Source organism: Agelaius phoeniceus, chromosome 20 (genome assembly GCF_051311805.1).
Source record: "Agelaius phoeniceus isolate bAgePho1 chromosome 20, bAgePho1.hap1, whole genome shotgun sequence".
In the NCBI taxonomy this organism is placed as follows: domain Eukaryota; kingdom Metazoa; phylum Chordata; class Aves; order Passeriformes; family Icteridae; genus Agelaius; species Agelaius phoeniceus.
Window position 1 is genome coordinate 3,195,565 of NC_135284.1, and position 25,980 is coordinate 3,221,544.

Here is a 25,980-nt window from a genome sequence, read left to right on the forward strand (position 1 = left end):
CTCTAGGCAAAAACTCATCCTGGGAGCCACCAGGGTGACAAACATCTATTTTGTGCACCACCTAAGAGATAAACACCAATCGATGCCCTGGATGCTCCTGTCACAGACAATAATTAAACCATCAATGGGGACGAAGAGAATTAAAGCAGACAGAGGGGGACAAAGGAATGAAATAGTTTCACTTGAATCCTCACAGCTTAACAAAAGCAAAACCAGGCCAGACCTATTAAGGAAAAAAGCAAAAGATGGAAGAAATCTCATTTAACAGTTGCTTTTCCCAGAGAGAAAAGCAGAAACCCAAGCATGCAGCAAACCAGGATCAGGCTGGGATGAAGACAGGCACCAGGGGCATTGCTGTGCCACAGGCAGGAGCACACACAGGACACTCCTTTATTGAACACCAAGAAAACACTGTAAGAGAGGTGGACTGCAGGTCTCTGAGGACAAGAAGGAGGCAAAATCCCTGGAACAGCAGCCCATAGCATTTTCCATTCCTTTAAGAAAGAAAGGAGCGGAAGCTGTGCCATACGTTAGCACTTAAGTAGTCCTTACCCTCAGTTTCCCACCATCTGTACTGCTCTCTGAAACTCCCCTACTCATTTAATTTATTGCTGTGTGTCTCCGCCAAAATCAAAGACCTAAATATCAGCAATCTTGGTGGGAGGCATCCAGCTGCTCCAGCTCATTGTAGGAACAAACCCTATTTGTGCAAAGTTGCATTGAGAAAGCCGGGCAGCAAATCTCCCCAGGAACAACTTCCCATGCTTTCAGATTAGCAGATCAAGCTGCAGGCATTAAGACCTTGCCCCTTCTCTATCTGTGAAATCCAGGGCTTTAGGACACGAAAATGGGTCTTTTCTAACCCTGGAACGAAGCGATTTTGGAAGCACACGGCACAGCAGCAGCAGGGGGCAATGGCTGAGGGAAGCAGAGCTCAATCTCGGGGTCAGGTTCATGTGAGATGGGGATTTTCTGGGAGGCTGGAGTGCTGGGACCTGGAAATCACGGCTGTGGCAGAGGCACAGCCCCACGCTGGTCACTCATCCAGCCCCTTCTGCTTCCTTGCCCACGGGGTGAAGCCAGCAGGATTTCCCTAAGAACGCAGCAATTTGCAAATTTCCAAGCAGGGATTACAGGGAAGAGCTCATTAGAAGCAGTCTGTAATGGAACAGCACAGTGACCTCTGTTCTGTGGCCACAAACCTGAATCAAAAAGGGAGCATCCTAAAAAATCAGCTCTTAGAGTCATCAGCCTCTCAGAAGCAAATAAGCACAGCTCCCTGCCCTCTTAAAACACCAGATATCAGCTGATAAAAGAGGAGCAATCCTGCAAGCCAAACACCCAGGCAGTACTTGCAAGGCAGGATTTGTAGCCTGGTGCTCTTTGATTTGCTCTGAGAGTGACAGAACAGTAGTCAGAAAAACATGAAGGGGAAGAACATTTCTAATGTTCTGCTGACCCGTCTGATGCTGAAAATCCCACCAGACCCAGGACTGTGCACAAGGACTGGGGTGCTGCTGCTGCTGCTGCTCAGACCCTGAAGGACAGACAGAGGGACAGCAGTCCCCCAGTGGGGCTGGGGACACCACGGACCCCAGCAGCTCTTGGACTCACTTGGTTCTCAGGGGCTGAAACAGGCATACAAAGGAAGTTTCCTCTCCTTCACAGATCTGACAGTAGATCTGGAAATTGTCATCTCCTTCCCACGCCATCACACAGCTTGGTTCATTTGAAACCTGTTTTATCCTGGCACAGTTCAGCTTCTCTTACTCCTGCTCACAACAGCAGCAGCCAAGCAAAGAGTGGACAAACTGGGACCCCCAGTGAGGGGGAAGTGGATGCTGAACGGGCAAGTGGATGCTGAACTGCAAACACAGGGGCACAGCCCACAACCAAAACACCCCACACACATCCCCAGCCCAGCGTGCAACCTTTCAACCAGCAGCGAGCAGGAGGGGATGGAACTGAGATCCCTGGCAACACCACTAAAATCCCTGTGTTTCTCCTTTATTTTGGGAGAGGCAGGATAATCCTTTTGAACTACCCAAGTGGGGGAGAACCAACATCTGTTCAGATTCAACAGCTTGGGTCTCACTGCTTCAGCTTCAACTCTTTCCTGGAGGCTGGGGAAGGTCTCTAGCTTTTATTCAAAGGCACTGCCCTCACGCAGGGCCTTTCAGCAGAGGCTTGCAGAGCACCTCACAGACATTTAATTAAATCCTACAGCCTGCCCCAGTGAGGGAGGGATTATAAACAGGCCCCCAGCTCAGGCAGCAGCTCAGCAGCACAAGCATCTCTTTCTGTGGTATGGCTGAGGCGTTGGGCTCACTGCAGGGGTGCAGCAGTCCCAGCTCCACCGAGCTGCTAAATACACATCAAACAGCCCAGAGACTCTGGAGAGCCAGCAGAGCAGAGCAGAGTGACCAGGAGCATCCTCTGATGGGATGGGTAGGGGCCCCTCTCCACGCTCAGAGCCGCGGCAACAAATCCGTGTTTTGTCACCCCTCTGCAAATTAAACCATACATTTCCAAAGTATAGCATTCCTGGTGACCAGTTCATCCACCCCACAGCCCTGGGAGCTTCATAAAATGGAAAAACACCTTTTTTCCTTTCTTTATTTTCCCCCCATGCTCACCTATGCAGTGAGACTTTTGCTGGCTGAATTACATCTATTTAAACAAAAGTAAGGTCAGACATCTGCCTTTGCACAGTGTCAGCTGCGAGAAATGAGCTAACATCCAGATGCAGTGGCATGTCAGGATTAGCCCAGGCTGGGGCAGGAATGCTTCCATGTATGGAAAAATATTGGAGCAGTGAAACCATAAGCTTGGAGCTGAGTGAAGTGAGAGGCCCTGTCAATGAAATTGCAGGCTCAGATTTAGAGGATTTAGCAGCTCAGATCCGCCATAAGATCCTCAGTGTGTATTACAATAAATTTCACACTTTTTCCAAAAGGGACTCCTACAGCAATGCTGAGAGTCGTGAGGGTGAGATCCTGCACCCCTCTGTTCACTCTGGAAGCCAGGCTGGAACTGCTGGCCACCATTAATGCTCCCCATACCAGGCACAGGCTCGGGTGTTGATGGAGATGTTTTGGCTGCTGCTCGCCCATCCCTGGGCTGCTGCCTTCTGCCCAGCAGGATTCATCAAAGCCAGCTCAGAGCTGCAAGCAAGGATGAAGCAGTGGCAATTCAAAAGCAAATGCTGAGCTGGATCAGCTTGGCTGGGGAAGCAATGCCCACTTCTGCCGCTGTCACGGCAAGGGCAGTGACTGCCAGGGCCTGGGGAGAGAGCCAGAGCAGTGTCCCAGTCAGCCTGACACAAATCAAACAGGCTCATTTGGCAGCATCCTGAGCTAACACTAATGAAGTCATAGCTATGACTTCATCTCTCCAGTGGGAATCTCCTGGGAACAAGGGAGAACTAGAATTTCTCTCTCCGGCTCGCTCACGCAGTTGCAATTTGTTTCAGTCGCCTTATTCTCTGTTCTGCAAACATTACTTAATTCTCACCCAGATTTTTAAATCCTTGCCCTGAAATGTAAAATAATGTTTCCTTCTCAGCTGTCAAAGCCCAGCCTTGCTGAGATCCCTGCTGGTGGGATCTGTCTCCTTGTGCCAGCTGCCACCCATTCCCTGGGGTCTCAGCCCACAGCTGAGGATGCCACCAGCTATTTTTTAAACCTCAAATGTGTAACTAAAATCTGGTTACTCTTGCCAAATTCATTTTAAATAGAGACTTTTGCACCTTTTGTCCATTAAAATATTTTAAAGTCAGGCTGGATTCAGCCACAGTTGCATAGACAAACAAAATGTTGTAGGAGGACCCTGGAGCTTCCCTCCTTGGCTGGGCAGGACAGATTCCAATGCTGCAAAAACCACCCAGCAATGAATGTCTCACACCACCCTGCTGCTACAACACCTTCTCCGCCTGGAGATGCACCCAGGAATTGTCCCAGGATATCCCTGCTGCCTTCCTCATCACAAGCTGTGGTGAGGGTTTGCTGCCCTCCCATTTCTGTTGCCACGGCTGGAGCAGCACCCATCACTAGGAATGCATCCTTTAGGAACCAGATTCTCTGTGGTGTTTGGGCTCCCCCCACACAGGCAGGGATCCCACACTGCCCTGTGCCTTGCTGAGGGCTCCCATCCCATTGTTTTTAGGCCAGAGGGGCTTGCTGAGCCCCAGCATGGGTTTGATCAGATTGCAGATGCTCAGCTACTGCCCTGATGCAACTGAGCAGTCAGTCAGCCGCTCACACTAAATAAAGACTGCAAATTCTTTACATATTAATTGTTGGTTGCAATTGTTCTCAGTGCTGACAGACAGACGTGAGAATATGCAGAAAACATTCCTGCATCTTTTTAGTTCCACCCTTCCATTAGTTGTGTGTGCTCTATGCCAAATCAATAAGGGACTGCATTTTGCCTGGAAAACTGAGATGATGAAAACGTGATCAGCTAGGAGACAAGGCACACATGTTGTAATCTGAAATACTCAAATAATTCACTTTCCCATGAGAGAATTTAACAGGTCTATCTGCTTACTTGTCAACTCATCCCACTCCCAGCTTCTCCATTGACCCTGTCTTTAATTTACAACCTACAGATTTAACTCTGATTGTGTTTTTTTGCCTACAGAGCATCAGCTGAGAAGCAGCAGTTCCAGCCAGCACAGAGGAAGCTGCTCTGCAGAGGGACATCAAGGCAGTGCTGGAGAAAGCCCCCTCCCCAGAACACCCCCCAGTCCCCCATCTGGGCTCCCACCTCAAGAACAGAGAGGAATTAACATGCCCAAACCCCAAGCTGGAATGAATCCAAGCACCCTCCCCAGGATGGCAGCACTCCCTCCTTTCCCAGCCGTTATTATCTGGAGATGGCACAAAGTGATCTGTCTGCAAAAACATTTCAAACCTATCGTGCATTACACTGTGATGTGCCATGGAACCAGTTTAGAGAGCACATGCAGCTATAAAGTTGTGATTATTCAGTATTCAACCCAGCCTGAAAGCTCAGGAGTCAGCTTGTAGCTGCTGAAAGCGGGGGGGGGCCTGAAATTATCCGTGAATAGTTCAAAGCTGCAGTTAATTCAACATCTCCACTTTCAAAAGCATAAAAATCACAGATTCCTGGAGCGTGTAAGCTTTTCAAAAATTACAAACCACTAACTGTCAAATCAAAGCAACAAATAGAAATCCACATGGCTGATAAGACAAATAGTTGCATTTTAAAGAGTAATTAAATATCACTTTGGAATATTTTGCTTGGAACTTGTTTCCCTGATAAAAACAATGGGGAGGGGAAGGAGGAGGAAGCAATCCACACACACCCATAAGCTTCTCATCAAACAAATGCTCAGGCAAGCACTGCTCAAATTTGTTTTGCTGAATTCAGAGTTCAGCCTGCTGTACAACAGCCTCCCATGCCCTCTTAGTTTCCCTAGATCCCAACATTTCACATCAAACTCCAGCAATAAGGAGGAGGCAATCACTATGTTGAATCTGGATTGTTGGGGAGGAGGGCTGGGACAAGAATCCCCATGGTGTGGTCACTAAAAACTGCAATATTTTCTGATTTGACTTAGATTAAAACCATGCCCCAACTTCCATGCTGGGAGCATGGCTGAAAAAAACAGGAATGCAAAACAGAGAGCTCTACCCAAATGCAATTCAGAAGTGAAACTTTACCCCACTCCCACACAGTCACCCCACCAAGTTCTGCTTTGAAACATTAAAAGTTTGTCCATGAGAAAGTATCAAAAAACTCCAAACCACCCTGGACTCTTCCAAAACCTGAACCTGCCAGCAATGAACTCACCATGAATTTCACCCAAACTTTCTAGTACTAAGCAATACTTGTGGGCAACAATACAAAAGGATTGAGTACTGAACAAGGAGACAGCTACTGCATTTCAAACTAAAATGTTATTGAACCACTTGAAGAAGCCACCACGCAAAGGCCAGGCAAACCTGACGTCAGATTTTGGGATGGGATGTGTATAGAGCCCTGTTCAAGAACCAACCATATGATCAGCAAACAGTTTGTCCCCACCCTGGAGCCAGGAGGATTTGATAATGGAAAGATGCCCAAGACTTTTAGAGCAGGTCCTAAAACGTGGGCAATTACCCACTGAAGGATGTAATAAACACCACAGCAGACTACACGTCAGCAAGACTTTTAAAATACTAATTCTCCCCCAGGGAAAGTGCTCAGGCAGGCAACAGTTTGGATATGGGGGGAAATCCAACCTCCACGGACGTCAGAGGTGTTTTTGCAACTCTTGCAGGACCAGGAGCAGGACAAAGTCCCCAGACTTGCAGCTTCCTGAGCTGATGGGGATTTCACACAAGGATTAGGGTCTTGGCATGAGAGAGGACTGCTAATTGCATGGAGGGTGACTGCAAAGCTGTGTAAAACACACACAGAAATCATTTGGAAAAAAGGCATCAACAAAAACAAGAAGAAGTCAAAATGTTTTGGCTTCGATGTCATCTGCACAATGTGGAAATAGTGAATAATTGGAGTTCACTGTTGAACGTCTCCAAAATCGCAGGGAAAAACGCTCCATTGTTCTGCACTTTCTTTTGTAAAGCTGTTACGTGTTCAGCCTCTAAAGAATGCATTTTTGGAGAAGAACTATGCACTGATTACTTTACAAACTAAAGTTCCTTTGCTCGGTCCTGCAACCTGAGAGTAACGAATGAAATTGTCAAGCGTGCATTTTTAAACGAACGTTTTCATTTCAACATCTGGATTAAGATGCCACAATGAAAAACAGCACACAGGCTTCCCTCCGCTCCCTTCATACATCTCCCATTCTTACATTTCAGAACCAGGGAAGTTTCAAAGCAAACAAAGAATCAGTCGGTGCTGCTAATGCCTTGCTTCTTACTCAATAGCCTGATGTCATGAAAAGACCATATTTTTCAAATCTACAGCTCCGTGAGCCAAAGAGTTCATATACATTCCCACCCCAGAAATATAAAGTCAGGAATACAGCTGAAAGTGATTACTTAGATATTTTTATATGATGAAATTCAAAAGCTGCTTCAAGTGATTTACAAAATCTTCTGTAAGACAAATCCCACATCTGTGCTGACCACTTGCCTCCCAGATCTCAGCAGATGGCAATTTCAAACAGAAAAGTTCTGAGTCCCTGAAAATCAGGGTGTACCTTAAACTAATCGAGAGTTTGAAGATTTTTCCTCCATTTGAAAAAATTGTGGACAGTCTAATTTAATGACATTCTATCTTCTCCCCACCATTTCTTGTACAAAGTCTACACACAAAATTAGTACCTGGTGTCTTATTAGGAGAGGCTCCCATGGCAGATGATCTGTTCAGATAAAGAGAAAACACTCTGTCCCAACCAAAGAAAATTTACCAGCGTGAGCAAAGAGAGATCCTCAAATTGTTTTCAGATACTTGACTGAATAATCACAGAAAAACAATCAACATGTTTTGCATTTGTTTAAATCCAGAACAGAAGCATCTCAGCCTTCCCAAGAAGAATCTGTACAACACTCAACCAGATGCATAAATACAGTAGAAAAACACAAAACACGAGAGAGGCAAAGCACAGCCCCAGAGCCACTGCGGCACTGTGTGGATGCACCAAGGAAATGTCAGGAGAAATTTCAAGATGAAAAAGAATGAGGAAGACGACTGGGCCAAGAAATTAACAAGTAAAAACAAAAGCAAAGGCAAATAAACAACAGCAAAAGATAAACTGCTGCTCCCTCACTGTAGAGCTTTTTCTCCTCCAGCACTCTCCTTTCTCCCACTCCTATGTGGAGCCAGGTGAGAGGATCTACTCAATGGAGAATGTGGATGGTTCAGCATTTTTTAGCAGAGATGCCCAAGACGTCCCACAGCAACACAGCAGGACAGCACTCCTCCAAGAGCCTGTGTGCCACAAGGCCTTGAAAAGCACCCAAATTCACCGAGTGTGGGTGGACTCTGCAGCAGGGATGGTGTGGAGCTCACCAGGAGAAGTCTGGGACCCTTCCGACAGCAGGAAGGGAGACAGCTCACTGTGGGTGCTGGGGGACATCAGGGCATGCAGGCAGATGGGGGCTGTTTACACTACTGGGGCTCTCAGCAGCAATCAGGATATTAAAGCTGTTATTAAATCAACCCTCCAGAACTTGAGCAGATGTCCATGCAAACAGACAACAACGGGGTGATGTTAAACCAAAACCACAAGCAAAACGAAGACACTGAGTAACATCTTCTCCCCATTGCTCTGCTCAGCCAGGCATTATCAGAAGAAAAATCAATCACCAAAAGCTACCTGTGGCTGCTCAAATCCAGGCCTGAACAACCTAACTGAGGGACGTGCACCATGAGCTAAAGGCTCCAATCTCATTTGGCTCATTCTGGTTTTGTCCTTGAAAAAACCCCACCCAATAATAGGCCTGGCTGCGGCTCAGACAGAGGCATAATGCCATCCTCCTCATTAATCAAAGGCTTTCCCCATGGCCAGATGTTTGCTGACTTGTACTGCTTTCTTTTATTGCTGGTTTGGAGGCAAAAATTGCTGTGTGTTGAAGTTACTCCAATTGAACTGGCTGTCCCTGGTAACTGCACCCCAGCATTATTGAGTTACCGAGGCATTCAACAAAGAGTGGCTGTTTGCTTTGACAATTCCATCTACTTTCCCCAATAACCATCAGAGTAACATGCTAATTTACTTTTAGGACTGTGGGGATTGTACTGCAAACCCAGAAAGGAGCCTCGGTTTTAAGATCTATCAACGTTTGATGTCCAGGGTTTGGAAGAAGGAGAGATGTAGAAAAATGCAGAGTACGCCAGAGAAGGACAATGACAGATGGACCTTAAAAGTCAAATTTTTTAATAACACTGAGCAACAAAAGTGATGCTTTTCTACAGGATAGGAAGCCATCATCTCTCCACAACGCTTTCATGGCCTCAGTAAATAAAGTAAGCAACCCACAATGGGAAGAGTTGGCTTGAAAGGACTTCTGGAGGACTCTGAGCCAGGTCATCACCCACATTCAACCCTGCTGGGCAGAGCTTCTCCCAAACAAGCCCTGTAACCTGCAAGGATGGGGAGCTGAGAGCTCTCAGCGTTCCCACCCCTCTTGCTGTCTCTACCCTGCATCTACAATATCCCTTTCTTCCCATAAATCTATATAATTCGCTGGGGTTTAGGAGTATCCCTTAGTGCAAAGGAACCATAACTCAAAAGCACTGCCTACATTCCTCTAATGCTTTTGTTTTAAAACAAATTAAGCCCGTGAGGTACTGAACATATGCTCGACTTCCCCAGCTCTCGCTGGCATGTTTTTGAAAAATACAAAGTTTGTGCTTTTCTGGGGAGTCAGGTCATTAACCCGACTATTTAAAAAATCAGCCTATTATACAAGGAAACTTCTAACTGCCTGAGCTACAGGTTATAAATCTCCTGTTTAGAAATCTGATATCCTGACATAATTGCCCTTACAACTTACAAATAGGTTCTCTGTTATCCGTAGATTAAGCTTCCTCCAAAGCCACATCACATCTGCTTAGTTTTGAAAATATACAGCACGAGCTTCAATTACTTTACACTCCACACAAAAATAATCCTGAATTTAACTCAGGGCTTCTTGGAATAAGAGTTTAAGACCCCATAATCTTTTTATTTCATGTTTTCTTGCAATCTAATAGATGGAAGCATTGGCCAGCATGTAAAATTAATGCCACCTTCCACTTCTATGATTTCCCGACCATTTAACTACATTGCAGTGGAATTTTTAAAGCAAATACGGCAAGCAGAAGTCCCACCATCTAAATAATCTGAAATGTTCTGTAGGGAAACGGTCAGCTACTAATTGGAACCACAGCATTTTCACATCCCTGTAGGAAGAGGGTTTGGTTTAAAAGAAACCTGAGTTAAACTGTAGTTTCTCTGAAGGTTGCAGCTCCTCTGATTAATGGAACTGCTCAGATCCCGAGCACTTGGGTGAGCTCCCAGTTAGAAGTGCCTGGACTTCAAAGGGGCAAACTGGGGGCCTTGGGCAGCACTATCATCCAGGTGCACGGCGTTAAATACACGAGTTTTTGCAGAACTGGGGGCTTAGTGACAAAAAAACCGGCAGCAAATGAGGGAAAAAACAGCAAATCCATATTTCAAAGCTACATCTCTTCTCAGCAGCAGGGACATCACACGGCGCTGCCAGACAACAGCCAACTATTCCTTAAACAATTCCTTCACCTAAGGAGCAGAGCAGGGCTCAGAGACCCATCCTGGAAGATGCCATCCCTCTCATGCCTTCCATCCCAGCCTCTCAGTGTCCAGACACGGGGGATGCCTGAGGGGGCTCAGCCACCCCCGGCCCTGCAGGTACCAGCGTTATCCCAATCCCAGCCAGGGCTCTGCCCGCTGCTCCCACACCCGCTGCCTCAACCGCTCGCCAGAAAGACGTTTAGAAATGGCACTGTGGGGCACCATCTTTTCAATTCTTACTCAATTGCTTCCAGAGATTAGATTTCTAAAGAGGTTTCTTTTTTTTTTTCCTTTTAAGCGTTGCAAGCTCGTTGGGAAGTGGAGGCTCAGCCTGCGCCTTTCTTTTCATCACAGCCTGCTCTGTCTGGGTCTTAGCGTGCTTTCTGTCCATTATCTTTCAGATTAAACTCTACGGATGAGAAGCTGTAACTTGCAGAGTACCGAACGCACCAAACGAGAGGAACAAACCCCATCCCACAGACTGGCCGGGCAGCCTCGCCAGCCGAGCCGGGCTCACTCGCTCCTCCAGCACCGCGTGTCCTCCCACGGCTGCCGGGGGCTCCTTTCTGCGCCCAAACCCGGGCAGGAGCCCACGGGCACCGTGTCCGCTGCCAGGGCAATGTCTGCCTTGCCCGGTGCCCACCGGAGTGACGCCGTGCCCGGAGCAGCAGCTCCCCTCACACCTCACCTGCAGCCCCGCTCCTCTGCGGGCCCGGCGGTGCCCACGGTGCCCAGCCCAGGGCTCCCCTCGTACCGGTACCGCGGCTCCCAGGCCCCGCAGGAGCCGGCGTCGCCCCGCGGGACAGCAGCCGCCACCTCCCCGCCGCTTCCCCGGCTCCCCCGGGAACTTTCTGGAAGGCGCCCGGCCCCGGCCGAGCCCCGCGGCCCCCAGACAAAGCCCGGGGCGCGCCCCGCCGCCCCCCGCCCGGCCGCGGCCGCGGGGCTCACCTTGCGGTGCTTGTCGGCGAAGGGCAGCGCCAGCCAGGGCATGGCCCGCACCGCCTCCTGCCACTGCTGCTGCTCCTGCTCCGCCGACACGAAGACGATCTCGAGGCGCTGCCCGCCGGCCGCCGCCGCCTCCCCCCTGAAGCGCCCGTAGAAGGCGGCCAGGCTGGCGCCGAGCTGCGCGCAGGGGCCGCCGAGGCTGCAGCCGAAGTAGAGCCCCACCAAGGAGACCCCGCGGGCGGCCAGCGCCGACACGGCCACCTCCTCGCCGTCGGCGGCCACCAGCACCTCTCCCAGCAGGTCGGTGAGCGCGCCCGCCATCCCGCTCCGCTCCCGCTGCGCGCCCGCTCCGCTCCGCGCCCGCCGGCCGCGCACGCCCCGCCCCGCCAGGGGGCGCTGCCGCGCCGCGCGGCCCCGCGCCCGCCCCCGCCCCGGGCAGCGCCGCCCCGGCCCGGCCCCCCCCGGCCCCTCAGAGCCGCGGCCGGCCCAGGCCGGGCACGGAGCAGCGGCACGGCGGGACCGGGCTGCGCACTGTGCACGCTTAGGTGGGGAGTTGGGGGGAAATTCTTCCCTGAGAGGGGAAGCGCTGGCGCAGCTTGCTCGGAGAGCTGTGGGTGTCCCATCCCTGGAGCGTCCGAGGCCGGGCTGGATGTGGCTCCCAGCAGCAGGAAGGTTCTGCCGGCCTGTGGGAGACCTATGGTAGCACACGCAGGGTCGCACAGAACCAGCTAGGGTGAGAAAAGACCTTTGAGTCCAAGCTCTGACAGAACACTGCCTTGTCAAAGAGCCCATGGCACTGTGTGCGCATCCAGCCTTCCTTTAACGCCTCCAGGGGTGGTGACTCCACCACCTCCCTGAGCAGCCCATTCCAGCGCCCAATCCCTTTTTCTGTGAAGAACTTCTTCCTAATGTCCAGCCTAAACCTCCCCTGGTGCAGTTTAAGACCATCCTCTTGTCCTCTCGCTGTTACCTGGAGCAGAGGCTCAGACCCTCCACCTGGGTGCAGACTTCACCTGGCCACAACCTCCTTTCAATAATTAATAGAGAATGATAAAGTCACCCCTGAGCCTCCTTTTCTCCAGGCTAAACATCCCCAACTCCCTCAGCCATTCCTCCCTGGGCTCCTTCCATAAGCTCCTTTCCAACCCAAACCATTCTGTGACTCCCCCATGAGGGTAGATCCAGCCTCCCCCAAAGCCCACAGATTTATTCCCTTCTTTGTTTCCAAAATCGAACATAAATACATATTTACCCCTATCGGATGCAGGCAGAAAAACCTGAAAGCCAATCCAGAAGCATAAACATAAATTGGGCTGCGTTGAGTTACACCGTCTGTCTGGCTGGGATACAGAAAGGAAATAAAGCAGAGACAGTGACATGCAAACCAGGCTGTAAAATGTATTTGCTCTTTGTGTAATCAAAGTCTGCAATCTGCAAGCCTGCAGAATTCACTGCGGGATCCTCAGCTGCTCCCGACTGATGTCCATGCTGCAGAAGAGCCCCAAAACAGCGCACTGAAATCTTACTATCTACTGCAATAAACACCTTCATTTTTACAACCCTTCCTTATTTGGTTTCTCGTTACTGTTGTTGCTTTCCATTGTATTTAAAATCGTTGTGTAGCATCCAGAGCCATTAGGGGATGCTTTATAAATACAATTAATTATCATTATTCTTATTATTTCAGCTTTACAATCTCTCTTTTCTCTTGCCAAGACCTGCTCCCTTGAGGTGGTTCAAAGGAGGAGAAGTTTTGTCTTGTTTTTTATTTGTCCTTCCTTATCTGCCTTAATTAAGTATCTGGGTTCTTCAGGGCAGGGAAGCTGTTTTTTAAGTCTGCAACCCTGAACTCAACCAACCCATGCAGCAAGATAAATATTCTGCTGTAAAAATATTTATGGCTGCAGTTAATACGTCTGGCCCTGCTTTTAGTGAACAAAGAAGGAGGAAGATGCTCTGAAACACAGAAAAAGTCGAAAGCATTTCTCTCTTAAGGAACAATAAAATAAAATGAGGAAACAGCTGTTCTTAATGAAAAAAACAAATCACAAGGTGAGGTGTGACTGAACTGAAGTTACACCATGAGAGAGCTTAAAATGTGGTGGGTGAGGTGCTGGTTCTGCAGCAGAATCACAGATTCAGGATGCCCATTTGAGAACCAGCTTGAGAAACTAGAATTAAAGAGTCAGGACAGCATCCCAAGGTTTTTAACAAGAAATTTCTTGTCCATATAGAGCCACTGCCTATCAGCATTTTTCCAGCTCCTATTTATTTTTCATAAGTAGTGAGGGTTTTTTATTTAATATTACACCCTAGTTGACTAGTACATACTATATTTTTCACTTAAGTATTTAGCAAGTATTTTTTTCAAATATATTTAGTTTATTATATTATAACTATTATATTTTTTATATATCTTAGTTTATTATATTTAGTTTATTTATAAAATAAAATTGATTTATTATACATATATTTATTATTATCATATTATACATTATTATATCATTATATCGTTATATACTTATATATTATATGTTATATATATTTATATTTATATCTATATTTGTAGGTATATTTATATTTATAATTTATAGTTTATTTTTATTTTTTATTTTAGTATATTATTTCAAATATACATTTTTTCCAAGCATATTTAGCGAGTATTTTTTCCCAAAAATATTTGGCGTATATTTGGCTAATGATTGGCACATTTTGGGATTTCCCTGCATGTTTAACAGACACCCGGTGTCTATTAAACATTAAGGTCTTGAAAAATCAGCTCATTAGTGTCTTGAAAAATACGAACACCGGCGAAATGAGGCAGGGTTAAAAGCGCCGAGCCCGAGGAGCGGAGAGAAGAGCGGCAGGAAAAGGGGATCCGTGTCCCCCCCGTTCCCTCCCGGTGCTGCGGAGGGACCGCGGGGCTCCGGTGCCATCTGCCGGGGACAGCGCGCACGGCAAGCGGGGACCGCCACCGCCACCGGGCAGCGAGCGGGGACAGCGCGGCCGGGAAAAGGAAAGGCTCGAAGGGACTTTATGGAGCTCCAGAGCTCCCTGCGGAGAGATCGCAGCCAGGTGTGCGGCAGTCTGTCCGCCCAGGACAGGAGGAAACGGCCTCGAGCTGCAATAGGATGGATATCTGGGAAAGATTCTTCACCAAAAGGGTGGCCGAGCCCTGGAAGAGGCTGCCCAGGGTGGTGGTGGGTTCAAAAACCATCTGGATGCGGCACTGAAACAGCAGGGTTACCCTAAAGTATCCACTGATGGCTCTGATCATCTGATCTAAGGTACGAAACTTATATAAAACCTTAATTTGATTGCAAAAGGCTCCCCAGTTTTTAATTCAGTTGCATCCTGAACTCCACGTTGCACTGAGGGCAGTGGATCTTCCACAGTGTGTGGACATCAGCCACAGCAAGGTGCCTTAGAGGAAAGGGACACACTCCAAACAGTTCAGTGCTTGACATGAACCCATTGTGTCCTGGCATTCTCCTTATTGGGCAGCTCTCAATCACGAGCACGTTTGTGGGGTGCATTTTAGCAGCGAGATGTTGTCTGTGATTCAGATTATGGACATCCATACCCAGAGAAAGCCTGGGGTAACCATCCTGTGGGGAATCTGCAGGGAAAACAGGAGCTAATTCTGCTCTGCACATGATGCAAGTCAACTGCAATCCTTCTCCTCTCAGTTTTTTTCTTCTGCAGTCACATCAGCATTGCTGAGGACTGCACAGTGTCCCGGCTGCCGAAACCAGCTCCAGCAGGACAGCCCCTGGGGCTGGTCACACATTAACTCCTTCAAACTGCTCTGTGTTAAGGTACCGGCCTCCCAAAACGCTGCTATGGATCCACTGGGGGTCTGAAACAACCGTACGGAGTTTGACCCTTCAAATTCCTCCGGCTGTGTTGCAATCCTGTTAATATCCGGATTGCTGAGGGCAGCTCGTGGTACCTTTGACCATCCTCGTCAGAAGATAAGTCCTGCTGAATCCAGCTGCTGGCAAGGTCCTTATCCCTGTCACAGAGGTGGAGGCAGTGCCAGGTCTGTTGTGCCTGCGGCCTCAGGGCACCCTTGCTCATCCAGCCAAGTCCGAGGTACCCGTTCTGCCACTTTCCAGCAGGACTGGGATCCACGTGTAACCACAGAAACACAAACCAGCGCTTCTGAAAGTGACCCGAGGTGATTTCAAACAACACCAGCAAAATACAAGGAAACTGATTTCAACCCCAGCCCTTCTGTGTGTATTTGGTTTCTGGGGGATAATCCAGGACCTGGCTCCTGGGACTGGGAGGGAGTTTTTCTCCCCAAGCTTGTAAAGATGACCCTTTTTATTTTCAAAGCCCTTTCCCCCCAGGTTTCTGCCCGATTCTCTCCCTGCTCTTCACCAGCCCGGGGTATTGATCTCAGCAGGGTCACCAGTAAACTTCAAAGGGACTCACACTTGCACTGCTCGTTTAGGACCATGAATAACCCCATCTGAGCCTTATCGTTTCCCCTCTGCCTCCACGGGAGATAAGGCACGGCAGGAGCCCTCCGGCCATCTCGCAGCCAGGCTGGTGACAGTCACACCACCAGTTATCACCTTTTCCCATAACCATTTCTGTTTCTTCAGAGCTGTCCCTGCAGCACCATCCTGCACCCACAGGAGAGGAGGGAAAGATCATTGAGAGGAGCACTCTTTTGTCCGGAAATACCCTGATTTTATCACGGCACATAAAATCAGAATGACTGTGACTCACCACCGCTACTATGCGATTTTTCATGATGTCACATCGTATCTGAAGGGACAAGGGGATAAGTGAAACATTAACAAGACATTATATTTCGAGCTGGTGACACCACAGCTATAAAGCCCCAGGGCAGCATTTAAACAGCTGGAAAACCGAGACCCACTTTCCACTGCAATTTTCCATGCGTTAGCAATAGGTTTGGTTACAGCTACTTGGTTACCAGCACTTAGGTAAAATTTCACTCCTGTAACAACCCAGACTCCGACCAAACCAAATCTCCTTTTTGCCAAGTGCTGGGCGAACACAGCCATTCCAACCTCCTCACCCTGCACCGCTGGGCACTGCTGGGTGGCAATCCCTGGATCAGGGACAATCCCTGCTCACCGGGTGTTGGTGAGTGGATGGAGAAGGGGAGGCTGCCCAGAGCCGGCTGTTTCCATGACGCTGGTGGCAGAGGGGACATTCCTTTGCTCGGATGTCCCATTCCTACATTTGCCAGCTCCTGTATTAGGGAGGAGACAGCACCTTGGGCGTCCTAAACCATCGTCCCACAAGGAGTTCTCCCAGTCCATAACCACCACCCGGGGGTCTCTGGGCCTCTGGTGACCCTCTGATCAACGCGTGTCTCCTCAGGGAATCCCCATCGCAGAGCCGGCGAGCAGGAGAGCTCCAGATGCCGCTGAACAAACAGGGGAGGTCCCCTGCCCTTTGCACAGCAGATCCCCAGACCACCATCACCGGCAGGGGATCCCCAATCCCCAAATTCCCCGCGACGGGCTCTGGGCACCAACACGTGTGTGCGGGGACTGCCCGGCTGCCGGAGCGCGGCCGTGCGACTCCCGCTCCCAGCCCGGAGCACGGAGCTGCCGAGCCGAGCCAAGCCGAGCCGTACCGAGCCGTGCCGAGCCGTTCCGCCCCGCCCACAGCCCCGCGGCCCCGGGGGCGGAGGCGGCCGTGCCGTGCCCATAAGGCGGGCGGGGGTGGCCGGGGTGGCGGCGATGGCGGCAGCGCGGTGCCTGCGGAGCGCCCGGCGCCTCCTGCCCGCGGGCGCACGGCACGAGTGCTTGGAGCTGGCCCGGCTGGCGGGGCCCGTGGTGAGAGCCTGGGCGGGGTGAGGCGGGAGGGACACAGGGGACACCCGGGGGACGCTCCCCGGCATGGGGATCGTGGCGGGGCTCGGCTGTCCGCATCCCCGGGCGCTCCGGGATGCTCAGGAGGGAGATTTCAGGCACTGCTGGTCCCGTCCCGCCGGGTTTCGGCTGCCTCCAGCCTCCGGGTACGGCTCTGCGACCGCGGTCCCTCGGCCGCTCCCCGAGCCTGGTTGCCGCCCGTGTCCTTATTCTTTGCCCCAGGCGCTCTAACTGCTGCCCAGCGTGGTCCCTGCTTCCCTGCAGCTCGGCTGTGGAACAGCGCTGGTGGGCTCGGGGAGGGGGACTAAGCTGTTAAACTGCTCTGTGAAACCAGGCCTGAGCCCTGGCACTGCCACTCACCCCTTGGGTGACAAGTGGCACTTTGCTTAGTGCCAGCTCCATATCTGGCCCTTCCAGCGGGCTCTGGGTGCCCGGTGCTCGCTGTCCTGAAATCCTCCCTGGACTGGAGCTGCCGTTTGCCATTTGTCTGGACCCTCTGGAGGGAAATGACCCTTTGGTAGCTGGCACAGACAGTGCTGAGCACGTTTTGCAGAGGCTTCTGCAGAGGGGAACCACGCACCACAGCCCTGCTCCCAATCACTCGTGTGTGAACGTCTGTGCTTTTAGTCTTCTGCTATATCTGGTAAATAAATACCAACTGTTAAACATCTCAGAGGCACCCTCCCTGACATCAAATCCCTGACCTGCTGTGTTCCATCAGCAGAAGAAGCCTGGACTAGTTTCAGTTTCTGTAGATGAGCACATTAAACCCTCTCAATCCCCTCAACCATCCTGCCTGCAGCACAGTCTGCTCCTCCATGTGCACAGACACCTCCAACCCCAACCTACAGCTGCTGTTTGCTGATCATTCCATGATAAACGCTGTGTTGGGATGATGCTGGAGGTACAAACCCCTCCTGTGGGGATTACTCACAGCAGTGGGTCGAACATGCCTGGGCCTGCATCTGCAGGCAGCACTGGGAGGTCTGCAGAGGAGAAGGGATTATTCTGCTCTTCCTCTGACCCCTCAGAGCTGGTTTTCCAGCAGCTCTGGGCTCTTGTCTTGCCAACTGCTGTGTGGGAAGGAGCATGAACAGCTCCTGGGCATGGTTTCCAGCTGTGCCCACCCCTCAGTGGGTATAAATGTCCCTAACTCCTGCCCATCTGTTTCAAGCTGTGCCATGACTCCGTGCCCTGGATGCCTGCAAGGGAGACATCCTCTTGCCAAGGGAAAAGGAGGTCTGGAGTGCAATCTCTGCTGCAGCATTGTTGCACACTGCTGGCAGGGAGCTCACAGACTGGCCTTGGTGTCCCTCCAGGAGGAGAGGATGTTGTGGTTTTGGAGGATAGTTTTCCACAGATGCACGCAAATGTGGAAAAGCACTGGGATGTTTTATTTTCCCTTCTCTGTTCAGCCTTCATCCTGGAAAAGAGGATTTCTAGTGAAGCCCTTAAGCCTCTCTTAAATGGGGTCATCTGGCAGAGTGGCTGTGTAACACCAAAATACCACGGGGCAGGTAGATGTTGGCTTTGAAAGACAAAGCTACTGAGGGCCTGCTTGAGTGCTGGAGCTGCCTCCCTGCCCAGCAGTGTTGGCAAGCAGGGATGGGCTCCCAGGACCTCAGCAGAGCCCTGGCCTCGAGGCATGGACAGAAGCACAAGGAAACCTGAGTGTTCATAGTCCATCTCCTGGGGCAGGCGTGGTGTTCCACAAGCCCTAACAGGTCCTCATCTCACCATCTCCTTCTCCTCTCATCCTAGTTCTTTGCCCAGCTGCTGGGGTTCCTGATCAGCGTGGTCAGCTCCATCTTCTGTGGCCACCTGGGGAAAGCTGAGCTGGATGCTGTGACCCTGGCTGTGTCTGTATGTATTGCTCCAATTCCTCTTGGATTTAAAACACATTAATTACGTGTCACCAAAAACTGAAGAACTGAAAAACCCGATCTGTAGGAATGTATATGTGAGGGCCCTGGGGTTTTTTTTTGCCCTGAGCACAGGCAGGAGAGGGGAGCTGAGCAGTGCCAGTGCAAGGCCAGCACCTGAGAGCCTCTGGCCAGCTCCCTGAACCCAGCAGACCCGGGCATGTAGCCAGGAGCAGCACTGTTTGTTGTGGTGCTTTAGATCTTCACCCCTTGCTAGAAGAGCCTTTAGTTAACCAGACTGTGTTATTCTGAGAAATAGAGAAGGACTGGAAAACTTCCCAGAAACTTGCAGCAGAGCTGTCTCCCCACCCAGCTGGGAGGGAGGCAGTGCTGTGGGCCAGCTTGCCCTGTCTCTCCCCCAGGTTATCAACGTGACAGGAATCTCCATCGGTGCTGGCTTAGCCTCAGCATGTGACACGCTGATGACCCAGGTCAGTAGCAGCTCCCCCTTTCCTGTGCCTGGGAGTGTTTGCTGGGGGTGTCTCACCTCCTGTGCAGCGTGATCTGAGCACAAAGGGCAGGGCAGTGGCAGCTTCCAGACAGAACAGGGTTGGAAATGCTCTGGCTGGAGCCTGCTCCTTCCCCAAGGAGCTCTGGGTCATGCCTGGGTGCCAAAGGATTTGCAATCTGCGAGCTGCACCCAACCAGCCTGGTATCTGCAGCTGCAAGGCATAAGAAAGGCATTTAGCTGTCCTGTTGTTGCCCAGCCCCCTTGGCTCCCTGTGATGCCCACCTTGATGCTCTCTCCTGACCCAGACCTACGGCAGCAAGAACCTGAAGCAGGTGGGCACCATCCTGCAGCGAGGCATCCTCATCCTGCTGCTCTTCTGCTTCCCTTGCTGGGCCCTCTTCATCAACACCGAGAGCATCCTCCTGCTCATCCGACAGGACCCCGAGGTCTCCAGGTCAGGGGTGAGATCCAGCCCTTCTGGATCAGGCATTTGCCATGGAGTGTTGAAATCAAGGCTCTCTGGAGCTCGAGTGCAGCTCTGTTTGGCTTGGCTCTTGCTTTGCTGGATCATTAACTGGGGAAACAACTCTCTTTCCAGGTTAACTCAGCTCTACGTGATGATCTTTATTCCAGCTCTTCCTGTAAGTCTCTGCTAAAGCTGCTAGCAGCTCTGAGTACCTTAGGAACACCAGGGAAAGGAGGGAAGGCCTTTGCTGTGTGCCTCACAGGGCAGCTTTAGGGCTGTACAGCCCTTGTGCCTTGCAGGATGTGCACAGGCCAGCAGCTGTTGGACCAGCAAACATCTCTCATCTTCCTGTGCAATGGCTTTTGCTGTGGCCACAAAACCTGTGATGGACATTGGAACCAGGGCCTCCAGGCTCACTCTTAGCCCCAAGATAAAGGCTGGAGCTGTTCCCACACTCACAGCTGACTCCTCTGAGGCAGGGAGCAGAACCCCTGTGGGATAAGGGTCTGTGGGTTTATCCTTCCAAGCTTTCCAGCCTTTCTCACGCTGACGAGGAAGCGTTGGAGATTTCCCATTTGGAGACCGATCTGCCTTCCCAATGGGAATGAGATGTGCTTTTTGTCTCTCTTGGTTTTGGGTGCTGGCAGTGCTTCAGCTGGAGCACAGGGGCTTTGGGGGAAGGTGCAGGGGGTTGGTGTGTCGGTGTGCAGTGGTCACAGTGTGGTGATGAACTGAATCCTGGCTTTTGCAGGCGGCGTTTCTGTACCAGCTGCTGACAAGATATTTACTGAGTCAGGTATTGTATAACTGGCCAGCTCCTGGCCTTGGAATGCAGGTATTCCCAGAACATGGATAAACTTGGGGATCTCAGTTCACCGTGTTCCAGGGAGAGCTGGGCTGGGCAATGTGGGATGAGCCAGCCCTGGCTGAGCTCAGGGGAACCACTCTTAGCTGGCTCCATTTCCTATTTCCCAACTCTGTGTTTTATGGGTTGTACCAGCTCCTGAGCTCTGCTTGTCACCTCCTGCCTGTCTCACACAGCCCAGCCTCACCTGGAACAGGAGCTGCCTTCTTGGCTTTCTCCTTGGGCATTGCTGGAGGTCTCCATTGTGCTCACTGGATGGGGCTTGGGCTGCCTTTTGGGGAAGCAAACTCCAAAGTTCCTCCTTGGCTTCCAGGAGATCATAATGCCTCAGGTGGTGACAGGGATTGCAGCCAACATCCTCAATGCAGCCATGAACGCCTTCCTCCTCTATGCTCTGAAGCTGGGCATGGTGTAAGTGTGAGCAGGGCTGGGCACAGGCTCTCCCTGGGTGCAGGGCTTTGCTCAGGGCATGAGGGGGTTCCCTGTGTGCCCAGTGCTGCCACCCCCTCCCTCCAAACCCCAGCAAAGCTGAGGCTGGAGGGGTCTGTCCCATATCTGCAGCAAGGTTGCTGTGGGTGCCCTGGGCTCTGTCCTGCTGTGGCTGGGGAGGTGGGCACGGATGTCACTTGTAATCTGCCTGTCTCTCCCCAGGGGCTCTGCCTGGGCTAACATGGTTTCTCAGTACACCCAGGCCATCCTCCTCGTCCTTTACATGTGGTGGAGGAAGATCCATGTGAAGACCTGGGGAGGTACTGTTCTATCTTAACCCTTCAGAATATCAGCGTCTTTGGCATTGTCACCAGCATGTGGCAAAGGCATTGCCATCCCCTCACAGTGGGAAGGTGCTGCAGCCATGTCCTCAAGGCCTTTACTGTAGCTCCAAACACATTCTTGTCAAATATCCTGTCTCAGGAATGGCACAGCAGCATCCTGGGCTGATGTCCTGTGAGCTGCAGAGGGGGATTGTCCTCAGAGAGTGGATGTGGCTCCCCTTTAGGATAACAACACATGTTCATTCTGCTTCACCTCCTCCTGTCAGGCTGGAGCAGGGAGTGCCTCGTGGACTGGGGCTCCTTCATCTGGCTGGCAGTGCCTGGCATGGTCATGATGTGCATTGAGTGGTGGACCTTTGAGATTGGGAGCTTCTTGGCTGGTGAGTCCAAATCCTCTTTTCCCTCTGGTGCCTGGTGGCTGCTGCTTGAGGGTGTCCCCAGAGCCCCCTGGCCCTGCCAGCAGCAGCCTCCTCACCTACAGGGGCATCTGCAGGACACTGCAGGTGTTCCCATCCATCCCATGGGGACAGGTGCCTCCTTTTCAGCCAGTGAAGGAGGTGGCAAATCTTTTCCAGGGCTGATCAGTGTGGTGGAGCTGGGTGCACAATCTGTCATCTACGAGCTCGCCTGTGTGGCCTACATGGTAAGGGCTGGGGTGTGAGACCCTAAACAGCCTGAGAGGAACCCCAAAAAAGTGACCCTGTGGATCAGAGCTGAGCTGGGATGCAGGGCTTGGTACCAGGCAAGTGGTGCCTCTCCAGGGTGTGCTGCAGATGGGAAATCCCTTCACTGCAGCAATCCCAGTTTGTCCCCAGAAGAAGAAAATCCCTGCAGGCTCTGGTGTCCCTGCAGGCTCTGGTGTCCCTGCAGGCTCTGTCACTCTCACCCCCTGTTGTCTCCTGCTTCTCAGGTGCCTCTGGGCATCAGCGTGGCTGCGAGTGTCAGAGTGGGGAATGCCCTGGGAGCAGGGAATGTGGAGCAAGCCAAGACCTCCTGCATCACTGCACTGCTGTGCACAGGTCAGTGCAGTCCTGCAGAGCAGAATAAAGGGCAGTTATCAGCAAATGCTTCAGGTTCCCTCCCCCAAGGCTGGGGACCTCCCATAGGAACCCAGTCCCACTTGTTTGGACCCTTTGGGCAAGGCAAGATCCTGATTCATCTTTTCTGCTATGAGCCTGGTGCAAAGGCTTTGATAATTAAAAATGCAGCTTAATGTTCTGTCCTCACACTCCAGAGGGTAGAGGGGATATCTGGGGAGAGTGAGAGGAAAACAGACTTGTCCTCTGCTGCAGTATCATTTGAGGTCACTGAAGTCCAGCCACCACCACATGGAGCCCCTGAGGTGTGGGCCTGGGTCAGGAGCAGGATGTGCTGCCCTTGAAGCAATTTGACTGTTCCTTTTTCTTTCAGGAGTTTTCGCTGTGGTGGTTGCAGCATTACTGGGGAGCCTAAGGAACGTGGTGGGATACATCTTCACCAATGACACGTGGGTTAACAGCTTTCTTTTAAGTACTATTGCCTTCCTGGAGGCTGTTATTTATACCCCAGAAGCTGCTGACAGATAAGAGTTCATAAACCCCTATCTGGCAAAGGTTCCTCAAAGGTTTCTCCCCATTTCCCAGCATCCCTGGGCAGCACAGCTGCTTCTAACACTGGGACACTACCATGGAACCAGGCTGGGATCAGAAAACTGGGATCAGCCTTTGTGGTTGATTGAGGAGGATATGTGAGAACCAGGGACCAGGTGGTGCTGCTTCCCCTGATCAATCCATCCCTCTTCCCAACAGGGAGATTGTCACCTTGGTGTCCAGAGTGATGCTCATCTTTGGTCCATTCCACTTGCTGGATGCCACAGCAGTGAGTGTTGCAGCACATGCAGTGACTCTTCCCTGCAGCTTGGGCAAAAGCTGCCTGAAGCCCACTCTGGACCTCTTAAAATGATCCAGAGAAGCCAACTGAGAAACTATCAAAGCAGCTGCTTGTGTTACCTTTTGCACCTCTGTGCCTGTGGCTGCCCCTTGGCAGTGCTGCAGACACCTCAGCTTTTCCTCCTCTTTTCCCCTGGCCACAGCCCCAGCTTTTTACTGGTTTATCATAGCAACACAAGTGAGCAGCTGGCTCTCCAGAGATACCAGGCTCTCCCAGCACACTGGGATACTCAACAGACAGTAATTCTGGCCTGTTTCCTCCTGTCATGTCCTGGGGGAGGCACCTTGGGGATCTCTTTGGGATCTGCTCTGTGTCTGTGTTGCCACCTGGAGCGAGACGAGCCCCACACCACATGCTCCAGAATGTAGCTTTGCTGCCTCTTGGCTGGGTGGGGCAGTGCTGTGGGTTTCCCTGTCCCCAGGGCTGTGCCATGCCCTGGAGCCCCTGGCAGTGACACCGTGTCCCTCTCCTCAGGCCACGTGTGGCGGGGTGCTGCGGGGCACGGGCCGGCAGAAGCTGGGCGCCATGGCCAACGCCGTGGGATATTACACCCTGGGCTTCCCCATCGGCATCTCCCTGATGTTTGCAGCCAGGATGGGGGTCTTAGGTACGTGTTCCCTCCAGCTGGTGTGGTTTTGAGCTGTGTGGAGCAAAGGCTGAGCCCTGGAACTCGTGCCTGGATCTTCCTTTGGGTCAGCGGGGCTGGATTGGACACTGCTGTGGTTGGGGCGGGCGCTGAGTTGGTCCCAGTAAATCCAGGCTTACTCCCAGCTTCCCCAGGAGCTGTTTCCTTGAAAGTTCTTGGGCTGAAGTCCTTGGACATTCTGGCAATGACTGGCAAAGGCAGGTTTTCCTCAAGCTTTTCCCTGAAGGAACTTCCCACTGCTGCAGGTCTGTGGGTTGGGATGATCATTTGCATCTCCGTGCAAGCCCTTTCCTTCTTGGCTTTTGTCATCCGCATGGATTGGAGGAAAGCTGCAGAGGAGGTGAGAATTGTGCTTTTCTCTGGTAGTTCTTGAAAAGTGCTGAGTTAACTCCTGTTTCAGTCCAACACTACAGCCCTCTGGGAGGTGGCAGAAGTGAACTGGGGTCTGTCCTCCTCCTGTAGCAGAGGAGCAGTTTGGTACTGAGAATGCTTGTCTTGGGAGAGTGGAGGGTTTTTTGGGCTGGGCAGGACACCCTTGCCCTGAGAAGAACAACTCTTCCCTGTGTTTTCAGGCTCAAGTCCGAGCTGGAATGAAAGAACAAGTGGAAGATGTGAACTCCAATGGCACAGCTGCTGTCAAAACATCTGCTGTGGGTATGCAGCCAGGCCTGACACCAGGCAGGGAGCCCAAATCCTCCACCCAACCCCTTCCTTTCCTTCCCAACTGTGGCAACCACGTCTGTCCTGGAGGCTCAAATGGCTGGAAAGAGCACAGAGCCTGCTGCTGGCCCTGAGCCAGTGTCACTTCTCCTGCACTGAGCAATGGGGTACAAGATACAGCTTGCAGCTGTGTGTCCCAGTGTCCCCAAGCCTTGTGAAGGGACCCTGAGGACTGTCACAGGTGCAGGCTGTATGTCCCAGTGTCCCCAAGCCTTGTGAAGGGACCCTGAGGACTGTCACAGGTGCTTGTGCAGCCTCCCTGCAGCTCTGTCTGTCCCACAGGTTACACCTCCCTTGACACGGACACCAGGGACACCACGGTCCTACCTGAGAGCATGGTGATGGCTGAGAGGCAGCCTGGCCATGAGCTCAGCCCTCAGGAGGAGCCTGCTGTGGTCCCTGCCCTTCCCCCTGTGCCATGGAGAGCTGTGCTGCTCCGCCGAGGCCTGGCTGCTGCTGCTGCCATCGCTGTCCTGCTGGTGGGAATCCTGGTCCGGCTCCTGACTGGCAATGGATAAAGCAGGGACACTGGGGAGCTGTGCATGGAGCAGGAGGGCACAGGGCAATGTCCCAGAGGATGGGGAGGGGGAGGGATTCCCCCACAGTGCCTTACAAAAAGTCCCTTTGCACGGTTTCTGGTTAGCTCACAACGTTTTATCCCACACGCAGAGTTCTTAAAGGGGGTGAGGATGTGGCACCTGGGAAAAAAGGCTGGAGAGCTGGTTCCTCTCCTGCTCTGCACTGGGGTGTCACTCATCAGAGGTGGATGAGAGCAGACAGGGCCCTGGTGCTGCTGTCCTGCTCTCTGGGGACATTGGACCGTGTCATTTGCTCATGGCAGAGGCTCCTGCTGCCCGCAGCACATTTCCTCACACAGCATCTTGAGGTGGCAAATGTCACTTGCAGCAGCTGTGGAACAAAATGGATTTTGCTGGAAGATGTCAGACTCTGCTCTTGGGTGCTGGCTGCTGGCCTTGACCCTGCTCTCCCTCTGCAGGGCGGGCACAGGGCCTAAAGCAACTCTTCTTTACACTTTTGTAAGGTGGGATTTTGATACAATAAAGTTTTCTGAGTAAACGTTGGGCTGTTTAATATGGTGTGAGCGTGACCCTGGTCATTGGCAGGACTGTGCTCTTGAGAGGGAAGATTGTGGGTGTGCTCCTGGCCCTGA

General features: G+C 51.6%; 2 protein-coding genes across 2 annotated transcripts in view; one reads left to right on the plus strand and one right to left on the minus strand.

Annotated features, from left to right (window-relative positions):
* The window catches only part of NXN (nucleoredoxin), a 47,290-nt gene extending 35,727 nt beyond the window's left edge, over positions 1-11,563 (minus strand). Inside the window, exon 1 of the mRNA XM_054646843.2 lies at positions 11,180-11,563. Coding sequence (XP_054502818.1) covers positions 11,180-11,497 — 318 coding nt within the window. The 5' untranslated portion in view covers positions 11,498-11,563. The remainder of the gene's footprint in view (positions 1-11,179) is intronic.
* A 5,323-nt stretch (positions 11,564-16,886) lies between these two features.
* On the plus strand, positions 16,887-25,886 carry LOC129129301 (multidrug and toxin extrusion protein 2-like). Its single transcript, XM_054647100.2, has 17 exons — positions 16,887-17,001; positions 18,799-18,900; positions 19,322-19,390; positions 19,716-19,864; positions 20,009-20,051; positions 20,628-20,672; positions 21,055-21,152; positions 21,393-21,490; positions 21,781-21,894; positions 22,090-22,157; positions 22,425-22,533; positions 22,925-23,000; positions 23,302-23,371; positions 23,918-24,050; positions 24,335-24,429; positions 24,662-24,743; positions 25,092-25,886. Exons 1-17 carry the CDS (start codon positions 16,906-16,908, stop codon positions 25,325-25,327), a joined length of 1,683 nt encoding a protein of 560 aa, XP_054503075.2. The 5' UTR covers positions 16,887-16,905; the 3' UTR covers positions 25,328-25,886.
* The last annotated feature ends 94 nt before the right edge of the window (positions 25,887-25,980 follow it).

Excerpts from the sequence above, each read along its gene's own strand:
- LOC129129301 (XM_054647100.2), top strand. The coding sequence starts at position 16,906 with ATGGCGGCAGCGCGGTGCCTGCGGAGCGCCCGGCGCCTCCTGCCCGCG. Across the intron at positions 22,534-22,924 it reads CACTGCACTGCTGTGCACAG|GAGTTTTCGCTGTGGTGGTT; the intron begins GTCAGTGCAGTC and ends TTTTTCTTTCAG. Across the intron at positions 24,744-25,091 it reads TGTCAAAACATCTGCTGTGG|GTTACACCTCCCTTGACACG; the intron begins GTATGCAGCCAG and ends TCTGTCCCACAG.